General features: G+C 42.6%; 1 protein-coding gene across 1 annotated transcript in view; it reads right to left on the bottom strand.

The window, feature by feature from the left end:
• Window positions 1–1,154: 1,154 nt before the first annotated feature.
• Window positions 1,155–13,816, bottom strand: part of LOC147111683 (neutral amino acid uniporter 4-like) — a 371,254-nt gene continuing 358,592 nt past the window's right edge. Inside the window, exon 12 of the mRNA XM_085998789.1 lies at window positions 1,155–12,507. Within this exon, the coding sequence (XP_085854915.1) occupies window positions 12,188–12,507 (320 nt within the window). The 3' untranslated portion in view covers window positions 1,155–12,187. The remainder of the gene's footprint in view (window positions 12,508–13,816) is intronic.

Raw genomic sequence — 13,816 nt, 5'->3', positions numbered from 1 at the left:
CCCCAGGAGTACTCTGGGAGGGCAAGGTCTCCTGTTGAGAGCCCTGTTGGCCCTCCTCCCTCTGGCCACGTTTTCCAATCTTTCTCTTTGCCTCCGCTGCCTCCGACGGTGAAGCTGGAGGGCGAGGTCCAGTGTCAGTACAACCCCCATTAAGTGTTGGAAATGTTGCACTATCAAAAGTAAGACAAATTAACATGATAAATTTTTGTCAGGAGCAAAACTCCTTCAAGCAGGAAAACCTCAAATGGGTCAAAATGCCTGTTTGCTTCTGTCAAAGTGACAAGGCAGCATTGTTTACCAACAAAAAAACCAGGAAGTGCATGCCTTTAAATAGGGCTCCTGCAGCTCCCACCTGACTGCAAACCACCTCCTCTAACCTGTCGTTCCTAATGGCAGGCGCTGAGGCAGGGGGCGAAAATGAATTTCCGCTCCAGGGCGTTACTGAGTGATGCGCGGCTGGATGACGTCATGATCTCCGGGCGCAGGAGATCGTGGCAGTAATTTAACGCCACCACAAACCGCCAGGTGAATTTTGCTGGCGGCGCTAACATTGGTGCACCCAAGCAGTAATTCGTTAGCACCCCCTGGAGGCGCTAACCAACTGAATTTCTACCCCCAACTGTATCTAATGTTAGCACCAGAGCAATGTACCTTATTATCTTAGTCCAGGGTATATGTTTCTGTTTCTATTGCACATTTTTGTCAGATCCTATTTTAGAGCCTACTGATGGATGCATTAACCATAAGTATTTGCATAGTCACTTTATTCTAAACTGAACTATTCTATCATCTATCATGGACAGTTCAACATTATACCACAGATGTTTCTAGTCATAGCCCCTATTCCCCATCTATAGACTTCCTACCTTATCATCACTCTACCATAACCACTACTGTTTGCAGGGCCTACTGCAGTAGCTTGATCAGCTCATTGATAAATCTTTTAACAAAGTAATATTTATCTAAATATCTAGAGCCAAACATTTGCAGTAACAGTTCAGTTTTAGCTTCATCTAACCATTTATCCTGTTTGGATTGGTTTGGTTTTGGACCTCAAATCCCATATTTCAATAATCATTGGAACAGAAATGATTATCTGTGTCCCATTTGTAAGTTCTGTGAATAGGCAAACACAATTTCTATATATCTGTAGTTTTGAAGCCATTTATTGCAATTATGTTGTGAAATAATAAAACATGACAGTTCTAATTATGACATTTTACAAAAGCAAATATATTTGAAATTTTCCAAAAATATTTTACATAAAAGTCTTCTAACATATTAAATTATTTTCAAAAGAGTTCACCAAATATATATATAGTGCACTTTACCTGCAACAGTGCACTATTACTATATCATCATATTACAGAGGTCTGTAGACACAAACAGTTTATCTGATTAGACGGGTCAACAATATACAGCATGATGATTGTGATGGACTAGCCTGTCATTGAGTCCCAACATCTCATCAGGTTAAAAGTAAACATTTTAGTAGGTCATTGTAGGTAAACAGTTGAGTTGAGTTTGCTACCAGTGTTGGTATGTAATGAAGCCTTTAAATAAAAAGTCAAAGGTTGAAATGAGCCAGAAGAAACTGATACATCCATTTTGACTCTGGTCAACATTAGACTTTTCCTAGTATGACATGAAATAACTCATTATGATTAAACCTGGCTGTGTGACCATTGAAGGAGGGTGACATGAAGTCATCAGAGATACAGCCATAGAAGTATATGTAGATGTGTCTGTATGGGAAAATACTTGTAAGATAGAAAATACCAGAATGTGAAAGCTATTCAGGAGGATTCAAAAGATGGTGATATCTTATATTTCCAGTTATATATTTTTACATTTTGTATTTATGTTGATAATCAAATTCGTACCGATAATTGTAATACATTAAGAGAGAAGATTCTTCTAATGGGTCATTGTTGTTATGCTCTGTCACAGGGATATATATTCCTGAGACAGAGCACAACAAGTGATAACTCATCACTGACAGCGATGGTAATTCCTTCACCTGTGCAAATGGCCTGTAGGGCGGTTTGAATTATGTTGCTTTTCCAGATGCCCATAACTTAACACATTGGGATAGATATATGGTTTATTCTGTGGGTACAGCAGTCCTGGGAGAACTATAAATTCAATTTTAAAAGAATTCTAGAAAACTGCATACCAATGATTCATCAAATATGTAAAAAACATTTTTTATTTTCACAAATATGAAATATCAATTATATGTTATAGCAATTTTCAGCGCTAACATCAGTTATTAGAAATTATGCTATATTCCAGATATTGCTTATCATATCAAGTGCTAGAAAATTAATTATCTTGGGACCCATTTATACCTGATATCATTCAGTGTAAATGAGTTTCAGTTTGATTTACTTTCACATTCACATGATGTTCATAGTGAGTGAAAATAATAAACAATATTTTCATATTAATTTAGCAATGCCAGGTTGAAATTCTCATAATCAAACTACTCCGATATACATTCTTTCTAGTTGTGTTTTTCTGTAAAACTGTATAACCCCAAAAATGGATGGGCCTTCTGGTGCACTCCTGCTGTGACTCTGGCAGGAGCGCAGTGGAAGACCCAGAAAATAGGCCGGACCCAGATAAATTTCGAGAGGCATTTGTAGGGCAGAATCTCTGTCTGTCTCAAACATGGTCCCCCATATGAGAGGGGATGGGGGCGGGTGGGGGGCAGAGACTCCCCACACTGGGAGCTTCTGCTTGCTTGGCCTCAGTTAGATCCGGTGCAAGTCTGGGTGGTAGTATGCCCTAATGAGATGGGGTACAATAGACTCCTGAAAGGCATAACTGGGCCCCAATAGAGGGTCACAGCTGGGGTCATGTCCAAGATGCCCAAATATTCGGACAGAAATATTACTCCTGGAATTTTCAAAGCACACCCCTATCTTAAGGGAATCCTGGCATGTCACCCCGGGTTGGCAAGCTTCCTCCCAAGTTCCTGAAGTCTGTAGCAGGAAAGGCACCATAGATATGGCCCACATTGCCAATGGCCTCACTTATGGAAGCCCCTCCCTTGGACCCCATGAAATTTGATGGGGTCAGTGACAGAGTTCAACGGCAGTCGCAATCCTGATGTGACCATCAGACTGGCATCTATGGTCATTTTTCTGGGCCCACAAATGTGTGCTACATCATTGAAAAGTATTAAAAACTTGTATTGGTTTTAAAGACCAACAAAACATTAGGGGATGAAACTGGGTGCCTTTGTATCTACCGTTAGCGCCCCGGCTTTGCGACCGGGCACTACAGCGTTGCGCCCCGATCTCCTTCACCCGGAGATCGTGACGTCATCGCTGTGCGCATCGCCCCCGGACCCGAAATTGATGTCCACCCCCTGCAGCAGCGCCAGTCCAAAACACTGACAGCTGCAGGTGGCGTGCATCAGGCAGCCGGCCGCTTCCGGGGTGATGATTAAAGGCGAGGTGGCCGAGGTAAGTGAAAAAAAAACTTACCTTTACTATTTTAGTTTTTTTCACGGGTTCCTGCCCGCGATCGATCAGCCCAGCACTCTGCTTGAGTGCCGGGCTGATGGCACAGGATCGCGGCTGCCTTGGTGGTCTAGGTAGGTACTTTTAAATTGCAGAGCCTGCAGCGATGGCCCTTCCCTTTAAGGGAGGTAAGGAGCCTTTGAACGCGGCAGCACTGCACGGCCCAGTGAGCAGCGCTGCTGAAGTCTCCGCCCCGCTCACTGACGTTAGCGCTCTAAGAAGGAAGTGGAGTGCTTGATTTAGTGCTCCACTTCCCTCCTGGGGCGCTGAAACTCAATTTTGCTGTCGCCGGCGCTAATTACCGCCCGGCACTAAAGTTAGCGCCTAGGCGACATTATCGACCCAAAATGGTCGCTACCGGATTTTTCCCCCTAAGTGCTTAAAATAATAAAATCTGAATTGACAGTTCCTTTAGGCAGATCAGCAGTAATGAGAAAAAATAACCTCTATTACATAATTACCAATTAAGTAGTGATTCTGTGCAATATTTATAAAATGATTTGAATGTTGAAAATTAGGTGTCTAACTTGATAAGACATATTGGCCCAGAAATTCAGGTCGGAGGCTTCCCGCGGGTGCAAACCTCCGACCTGCACTTACCTTGCGCGCCGGCCGTTGAGCTGTGGGCCCGCGTGGTATTCCGATCCTGGGCCTCCTCCAACTGCCGGTGCGCAGTGCTTGCGTATCCCAGGGGCGCAGTTAGTTCGAAGCGTCCCCTGGGATCACGTGGGCCATGGAGAGCCAATGGTAACAGGGAATGCTTCATTCATAAATTTGACAGGAAGAGCTGTCAAACCTATAAATACTATAAGCCTCAAAATATAACTAAAACTTCAAATACATTTTTTTTAAAATCACATTTTTTAAATAACTATAAATTACATGAAATTACTATTTTAAACAATAATTTAAAATTTTGAAAAAATTAATTACATTTTCTAACAGGGCTAAAAATAAACTTACCCTTATTTAAAGTATTTAAAAATAATAAACCTGTGGAAAAAATGTTTTAATTTTAATTAATTCACCACTTACCTTTTTGAAAGCAGGCCTTGTGCCTGCTTTTTAAAAGTGCAACTGCTGGAGACTTACCCTCCCAGAAAAACCTGCAAAAAAAATGGAAGTTCGATGCACACGCGCTGCCTCTCCGGTGCACGCGTTCCACCTGTCAACCCCTTCTTTCAAGGGAACGGAAGTTCCGGTTTCCCGCGCATGTGCAGTGCATGCACGAAACCGGCACTTTCGTTGGGCTTACGCGTGAGGACCCAGTGCGTACTCATGCGTGGGGACCTGAATTTCTGGGCCATTATGAGTGTTTAATGGATACTCTAGCTTCGCATTCATTATTTTTACTGATCAGGCAATTTAGATAATAGCCCTGAATTTATGTGGGGTTTTCCCAATCTCCCACCGTTGCTCCAGTGATTCCACCAATCTCTTGTCAGAGAACCCCCACAGAAATTCCAGGCAAATATGTGAAAAGCAAAATGTCATTCATATAAATTGGTTGGAAAATCATGCACAGTATATAATACTTGTACATGTTACTATGCACTTTTATGTGGGAACCATGGGGTGAAATTCAACTTGTGCTAAAAATGGGCACAAAATGCGCCCGATGATATCGGCAAGAGGCACAAGCAATGATGCTCATGACTCAGGTGATTATGATTGGCGAGCTGCCAGCACTACCTGCGTTGTTTATGGCAGCTTGGCCATTGTGGGTGGGGTGGGATATTGTGGGTGGCAGTGTTGCCGTTTAAAGGCAGCCTGCATCTCCTAACAGGAAGATGCATTTTGGCTGCTTTGAATCATTGCTTTGCGTCATTGCTGTAGAGTGAAGATGGCGCTAGAAAAAGTTCTACAAGGTGCCCTGATTTTCAGACACCAATCTCCAGGTTCTTGTGGAGAAGATGACCTGGAATGGGAGGTGCTCTTTCCAGCTGACAGGAGAAGAGTGCCAAGGCAAATAGCCAGCAGCAGTGGTCAGGGGTTGCAGAGCAGGTTAATGCAAGGGCATGACTGCAATGTCCCAAGAAATTCAATGATCTGACTAGAGCTGCTAAGGTAAGACTCCTACTCACATCTCTCTCACTCTCTGCTTAGGCTTGCACCACATGTAGCCCCAGCCTTCTCTCCTACACTTTCCCTCTCCTCCAATCACGGCAGCACATTTCACTCAACCTCCTTCTGCTGCTACTGGCACATGCTGCACCTCCTATCATCATCACAATTACTCCCCTCCCCCCACCCCTGTGGTATATTTCACGCACTACCCATGCTATACTATGCTGACAGGCACATCTTCACAACACACACTAGCGCACTCCCTTTCTTCTTGCAGGACAGACCAGCATACAATACCAGGGAGTAGACAAAAACAGGTGTAGGACCACCATCCCTACAAGTCTAGAGCCCATTGAAAGAGGCTGCACTGGAACTAGTGGCCAGAGGGCATACCAAGAGCATCACAATTAGTGAGGTTTTGACCATCTTACTCTCCTTTTCTCTTCTTACTGAATTCTCTCCCTCACACACTGCGTGACAAAGTGGTGCTGCTCTGAGCTGCTACTCGGCTGTTTCTGTTAACCCTTATCCCTCTCTTCTCTTCCCAAGTCCATCACAAGTAACAGGTGCAGTTGCAGCAGAGGAAGAGGAGGACAGCCCTCCACTTCACACCATTACTCGATCTTACCCTTACAGACACCAGGTCAGAAAATGTCACCCCACACAGTTTAGCGGGCCAGTTAGAAGGGTCTGCACTTGGAGATTCACCCAGCTTAAGTGCGCAGGAGCAAGAGCAGTGATTTAAGATGGCCCAAGAACCAGCTTGCTGGAGGGCAAGCTCGCATTCTAGCACTGCTGCGTAGGGCACAGATGAAGACTTTAAGGGTCCAGTGTATAGAAGACCGATGGCTGTGCACCACCAAATGTTCGATGCATCAGGCTGCCTGCCAGGGAGCTTTCACACAATGTTGGGCAGTATGGAGGCCACCTCCCAGTTTGTGTAGGATCATTGAGCAGGGCTTGGAAATAATGCAATTAACTATGGAGCATGTGATCATCTCTTAACATTGCAGCAGGGCTCTCAGTTATGGAGCCTTTGGTGACAGATGGAAGCTCAGACTGCTGCTATTCTGGCTCTGGGTTCAAACATCTCCTCCAGCTTATAAGGCATGAAGCATAGCACAGATTGGGGCTTCCAAACCATCACATCACTCCTGCACTTTGTTCTCACGCAGAGCAGTGGGACTGCTGAGGCATGGCCACATGTGAATGGCAGTGGCATCATGGATGAAGCATATGCTATCCCGTCTCAGGATGGCAGCATGCCTGCTCCCCTGCCAGCCTCTCAGCCAGTTACTGCGTTAGTGTCGGACAGCCAGCTGGGCTAGACTGAACGGATGCTGCTGAGATGCTGCAGCCGAGCCCACTACAGCCAGAGCTCCTTGAGGCCGACGCCATGGATATCTGGATGATCAACAGCCTGCCACCTATTGTAGCCACTGGGTAGTGTCTTATAGGAGCAACAGATTAGCTAAAAGAATACTTAAGGCAGGCAGTAGGGATTTTGTCTACAATTTGTTTGTTCCAAATTGTAAAATGAACTGTTTTGAACTACTTTATTGCTGTGCACTGTTTCTGTGGACTGGTGAGTATTTGGCCATGCCTAGTGAAAGGGTAGCAATACCCATGCTGGTGTTGAAGTTGAAGGCATTCATTCGGAGGGTGTAAGGACTGGGTCTGATGGTACGAGCGACTGTTGGTGCAGGGGGATAGGGATGATTTAACCAAAGCATTCCTCGGTGATCTAATGTTATAGATCTCTGGCAGCTGGCAGGATTGGTGACCCTTGCCCTACCTTGGCAACCTTGATTTCCTGCTGTTCTTCTTGCTCTTACACCTCCACTTCTTCCTCCCCCCAAATTACAATGTCAATTCTCCACCTCCCACAGATATATTCATTTCATTCTTTAGCGATTCCAATGGCTCCGCAGGCTGAACATCCTCCAGCATTTCCTGTTCGAGCGTTCTTATGGTTTCCACCTTTGCCCAAGTCAACTTTTTCTCATGAACCAAAAGTATACGTCTAATAATGATCCTTTCTCCGGATAGATGGAGCAATTTATCCTTCATTTCAAACATTGCCACACCATTTCTATTAGCAAAGTTATGGAACATGCAGGAAACGACGACGATTCTGGAGACTCTCTCTGGGCTGTATCGAAGAACACCTCCAGGCCTATCCAGGCAGTGGAACCTTTGTTTGCTCAATTGGAGGTCTGGTAGAGAGTAGTGCTGCTCTGTGTCTGTGATTAGGTTCCTGACGTTGAGTGAGTGGAAGCCCTTCCTGCTCTGGGTTCTTGATTTGGAGCACACAAGGCTATGTGGGTGCAATTAATTATGTCCTGCACCTGAGGGAAACCTGCTATCCTGGTCAAGCCCAGAGCCCTGTCTTCCTGCTCCTCTGAGAAAAGTGATCAATTTGTTTTGCTTAGCAATGAACGCATCAGTCATCTGCTTGATGCAGCAATGCACTGCAAATTGACTGATGCTGTTAATGTCATCTGTTGGCGTAGACATTTAGGGCCACAGTAACCTTCAGAGCCGCAGACAATGAAGGGTGTGACCTGGTGCGGGCTGCATTGGTGCTGTAACTGGTGACATGGCTCTGTCACAGCATCCCTGGTGATTCAATTGCCACTGGACACACTGCTCCTCCTCTAGCCCCAATGGCAGACTGAGCCATACACTCATGTTGGCAGAGTAACTTTGTTCACAAGCCCCTGGGCAGAGATTGTCCTACAGCTCCAAAAATAACTCTCCACAATTTTTGAACACCGCTCGAGCTGCCAATATAGCCAGAAATAGGCTTAAATGTCCACAAGCAGTCTAAAATCACTAACCAGCGACTTACCTGAATGAAGCTGAGGATCCTGGTGCAGCCTCCGTCCTGACTGTTGCGGGTGGGTTTTAGAATGAACAAATAAAACACTTCCAAAGTTCAATTTGGCAGAATGGGTAACAACTACTGAGAACTGTCCTTGTCATTTGTAAAATGTGAAATAGGTTGAATCTTTAAGCAGGTGACTGTTTTATTTCCAAACTAGCTAAATTTGATTATCACTATTCATTATGTGAGATGTTACCACACACTCAAATTCTAAATGATCTGCTAGATTTTTCTTATTGAAGGATAAGACTACTCTGGCTAATTTAGGAAGGAAATACTTAAACCTATTACATAGGGTTACATAGGATATACAGCACAGAAACAGGCCATTCGGCCCAACCAGTCCATGCTGGTGTTTATGCTCCACTCGAGCCTCCTCCTGTCTTTCCTCATCTAACTCTATCAGCATAACCCTCTATTCTCTTCTCCCTCATATGCTTGTTTAGCCTCCCCTTAAATGCATCTATACTTTTCGCTTCAACCACTCCCTGTGGTAGCAAGTTCCACATTCTCACCACTCTTTGGGTAAAGAGGTTTCTTCTGAATTCCCTATTGGATTTCTTGGTGACTATCTTATATTGATGCCCTCTAGTTATGCTCTATCCCACAAGTGGAAACACTCTCTCTCTATCTACTCTTTCAAAACCTTTCATAATTTTAAAGACCTCTATTAGGTGACCCCTCAGCCTTCTTTTTTCAAGAGAAGAGACCCAGCCTTTTCATCCTTTCCTGATATGTATACCCTCGCATTTTGGATATCATCCTTGTAAATCTTCTCTGCACCATCTCCAGTGCCTCTATATCCTTTTTATAATATGGTGACCAGAACTGTACGCAGTACTCTAAGTGTGGTCTAACCAAGGTTCGATACAGGTTTAGCATAACTTCCCTACCTTTCAATTCTATACCTCTAGAAATAAAGCCTAGTGCTTGGTTTGCTTTTTTTATGGCCTTGCTAACCTGTGTCGCAACTTTTAGTGATTTCTGTATTTGTACTCCAAGATCCCTTTGTTCCTCTACCCCACCTAGACTCGCACCCTCCAAGCAATATTCTTCCTACCAAAATGTAATACCTCACATTTATCTGTGTTGAACTTCATTTGCCAATTATATTTCATTCTGCAAGTTTATTAATGTCCTCCTCTGTATTGACTACCCCCCCAATTTGGTGTCATCCACAAATTTAGAAATTGTGTTTTTGATTCCAAAGTCTAAATTGTTAATATAAATTGTGAACAACAGTGGTCCCAGCACTGATCCTTGTGGAACACCACTACCTACCTTCTGCCGCTGTGAATAGCTACCTTTTACCCCATCTCTCTCCTTTCTGTCTTGAAGCCAGCTAGCTATCCATTCTGCTACTTGTCCCCGACTGCATTCTCTGACCCTGTTCATCAGTCTATTATGGGGTACCTTATCGAAGGCCTTTTGAAAATCTAGATACATTACATCTACTGTATTACCATTGTCCACTCTCTCTGTTACCTCTTCAAAAATTTCAATGAGGTTGGTCAAGCAAGACTTTCCTTTTGAAATCCATGCTGACTATTCATTACTATGTTTTTGGTTTCTAGATGTTCTTCTATTTTCTCCTTTAGTAGGGATTCCATTATTTTTCCTACCACCGATGTTCAGCTGACTGGTCTATAATTCTCTGGACATGTTCTATCCCCCTTCTTAAATATAAGTATTACGTTAGCTATCCGCCAGTCCTCTGGCATTACACCTTTTTCTAACAAAATATTAAATAGTAATGCCTCTGCTATCTCTTCCCTAGATTCTTTAAAAATGTGTGGATGCAATCTATCCAGACCAGGGGTTTTATCCTCTGAGTTTGATTAGTTTATTTAATAATAGCCCCTCTTTTTTTATTTTAAATGCACTTATCTCAGTACTAATCTCATCATCCAATGTCATGTCCACCTGTTCTATCTCCCTAGTAAATACTGAAGCAAAATAATTATTTAATATTTCTCCCATCTCTCTATTGTTACCTGTGGTATTATCCTGTCTATCCCTTAATGGCCCTATTCCCATCCCAACCTTCCTTTTTTTATTGATGCGCCTGTAAAATATTTTGCTATTTTGTTTTATGTTCCTTGATCATTTAATTTCATAGTTCCTCTTTGCCTTCTGAATTGTTTTTTGACTTCTCTCCAAATCTCTTTGTATTCTCCCTTGCACATTGTACATCCCCAGCTCCTCTAGGTATCAGTGAGCCACAACTACAATTACATATTAATACAGAGTGCTACATTTTTTGCAATTATACAATTATACAAATATTCAGAAATCTACATTTTGCTTCCTCTTCACCTCCTTTGTTAGGTTTGATTTTCTTTTGCATAGTACACTTCCTTTATTAAACTGCATTTTGGATCAATAAAGAACAGCTTGTTACAAGTAGGATTTTTTATGGACTACAAATTAATGAAGGAGCCAGAAAATTGTGCTTTACATTAAAGGATTAGAGCTCAATAAATGAGCTGCAGGTCTTGTCTATGATTGTGTATACTTTAATATTTTCCTTTTAATGTTCCTATTTTTGTTGCCTTCAAACCTCCTTCAGGCTGCTGGATGGGACAAGTCAAGCTGAGTGACAACATGGGATAGAATACAATTCCTTGATGATTTCCATCCCTCTACCTCAAGATAGAGCCACTACTGCATGTTCCATCTTGGGACCCGAGTGAGAACTTGAAACTTTCCCATTGAGAATACCCACATACAGACTAGAAGCATGAGTTCAAATCACAGTCCCAAGAACTGGAGTGTAGCAAGCTTCAGCTGGAGCTGCTGGGCTAGCAGAATGTCAGCTTTGAACCGCTTCATGATATTCACATGAAGGTTACTGAAATAGAACCAGATCTTGTTTGTTGCCAAATTGCATTTAAAACATTTTATTTTGGGGGAGTGAGGCAGGAGAGGTCAGCAGAATACATTTGAAGTGATACAAAATCTTAATCATACTAGTCCTTTTCAGTTCACCAGTTACTTACTACTGGCTTAGGTATTCTGCTGTTGTCCTTATGCTGTGAAGGGACAGGCATTATACCATTTAGTTCACAGAATGACAGAATCAGAGGAGAGGATTGTAATGGTTGTGTTAGAACATTTTCAAGCTATATGCAAATTTATGTGTTTGTGCATTACACATGACTTAAATTTCTATGGATAAAACAATCAGACACTAACACAGGGGTGAAGTATATCATGATGCAAAAGCACTGCACCAAGGAACATTATGGCATTGATTCATGTTTACAACTCCCAGACTCTTAGGTTCCTAATTTCAGCATAGCCTAAGAGAGGTGCTGAGCAGAAGCAAGACATTTTCCCTTAAGGAGAGAGGAATACTGGACTACAAGTCAACCTATGTCACCTATCTATATTTTCCAATGGCCAAAGAGCAGCATTGTCAGAATGGGAGAGGCGAGTAGGCAAAAAATGTATGTTAAAAAAAGAAGAGGCCATTGCATTGAACATTTTCAAACAAACAAAAAGAACTTACAAAGCAGCCAAAACCAGATTCTCAACAATTATTATGTCTTACATGTTAGTGCATAAGAGCTTTGGAATTGCAGTAATGAGCTTAAATACTCAATGTGGTATTTCCATTTTCACTCCATAGTAATATAAAATACATAGCTGTAGATAATTTCCACAATTCCTCTAAATGTAGCTGTTATAAAGTACCTTTTGTTCATGAGCTTGAAATATTAGCCCAAGAATTCAGTACAGTAGAGTTGAAGTTGATGGATGGACTCATGGTGGGTTTAATCACTGATGCTGTCTCTGGGTAGATGATCTCCACAACAGTCACATATGTTCCAGTCAAAAAGCCAATGATTCCTATCAGTGCTATGAAAATGTCCTTCAGGAGCAACCAGAAGGAGATTCCTTCTGCAGAAAAAGTGATGATCTCCAGCAAGGGGGGGAAGATGAGGGCCAGAGCACTGCTGCTGACTGCTCCAACAAATGAAATCACTAAATCAAGACGTGGAATTAAGATAGCAGTGGCACCTGTATAAAAAAACAGAAAGGGTGCACAGGATTTAATCAGAGAAAACATTAACTATATTTATGTAAAGTCTATTTAGTACATTGCTAATTGTGCAAAATATTTTGTACACGGATGCATAATCAGGTGTTAAGAGGAACACATATTAAAGCATGTTGTAGAACTAAAAAACATATATTTAGAATTTTTAAAACTACATATCAGATTGCTTAAAGAACTTAAAATGTAGCTTTTGTTACCAGGTGAAAGCTTGACTCAATTAGTAGCACTTTCACTTCCAAGTCAGAAGATTATGGGGGTAAAATTGGATAGCGCTGGCCTGCTAATGCACACTGGGCGTGGTGAACACTCCCTGTGTTCACGACAGGCCAATTTTGGGAAGGGATCCTGAAATAGGGGCTAGTCCCCTACTTGCATATGCAAAGGGCCTAACATCTGTTTCTGTCACGGGCCCTGGACACCTATACTTCAGCCTTTACCAATATGGTAGTTGGTTGATTTCTTGCATGAATTGCGCGCACGCATGTCGTCCGCCATATTGGATGCTTAGGTGCCTATTTTACGCCTGTAAAATAGGCGCCTAAGCATATAAAAATAAAGTTTCCTGGATCTGCATCCAGATGCACAGCTTTTATTAGAAAATCAGGCAGGTCAAAGTGCACACCTTTAAAGGTACCTGCCTGATTCCATAATGGAAGGAAAGGGAAGTTGGTCAAGAGTGGGAGTAGAGATTCGCTGCTGCAGGCATTGACAGCCTGTCGCATTATAGTGTTGCTGGTGGCCTTTGATCTGCTTTTAGTTTTTAAAAAATTCTTTGAATTTGGAGCTAAGGACTGTGGAATTGATCACAAGTTATTTAATAGCAACGTAACATGATTTAGTTAGGTGAAGATCACCAGTCCATCTTGCCTGCCCATAATATTATCCCATTCTTTTCTGTCATATATCTATATCTGGCCGGCTGCCGGGCAGGAAACGGAGTAAAAAGAAAGATAATGAGGTCCTGTTGTTAAATTCAACAGGACCTCCATCTTCCTGGCATTTCCAGGTTCCCCACCCCAACGCCACCCCCCACTCCCTCCCCGTAAATATCTGGTAACACACCATTCACAAGATTCATTCATCTCTTTATGCTATTGCTTACCGCAGTAAAATGAAACAAAACTAATAAAAAATAATTAATAGTGATTCTCAATATCTTCAGTTTCAGTTTGCTCAGTGACAGTCTATGAGGGTGATTTTAGCCCCACCCGCCCGTTGGCACTGTAGATACAAGTGACACAGGTTTCTGGGAGGTGCTGAGGCCTGGGA

The sequence above is a fragment of the Somniosus microcephalus genome, chromosome 10, assembly GCF_052327205.1.
Source record: "Somniosus microcephalus isolate GS21.2 chromosome 10, FLI_Smic_1.0, whole genome shotgun sequence".
NCBI classification, from domain to species: Eukaryota; Metazoa; Chordata; class Chondrichthyes; order Squaliformes; family Somniosidae; genus Somniosus; species Somniosus microcephalus.
This window is presented reverse-complemented; position numbering and strand designations above follow the sequence as displayed.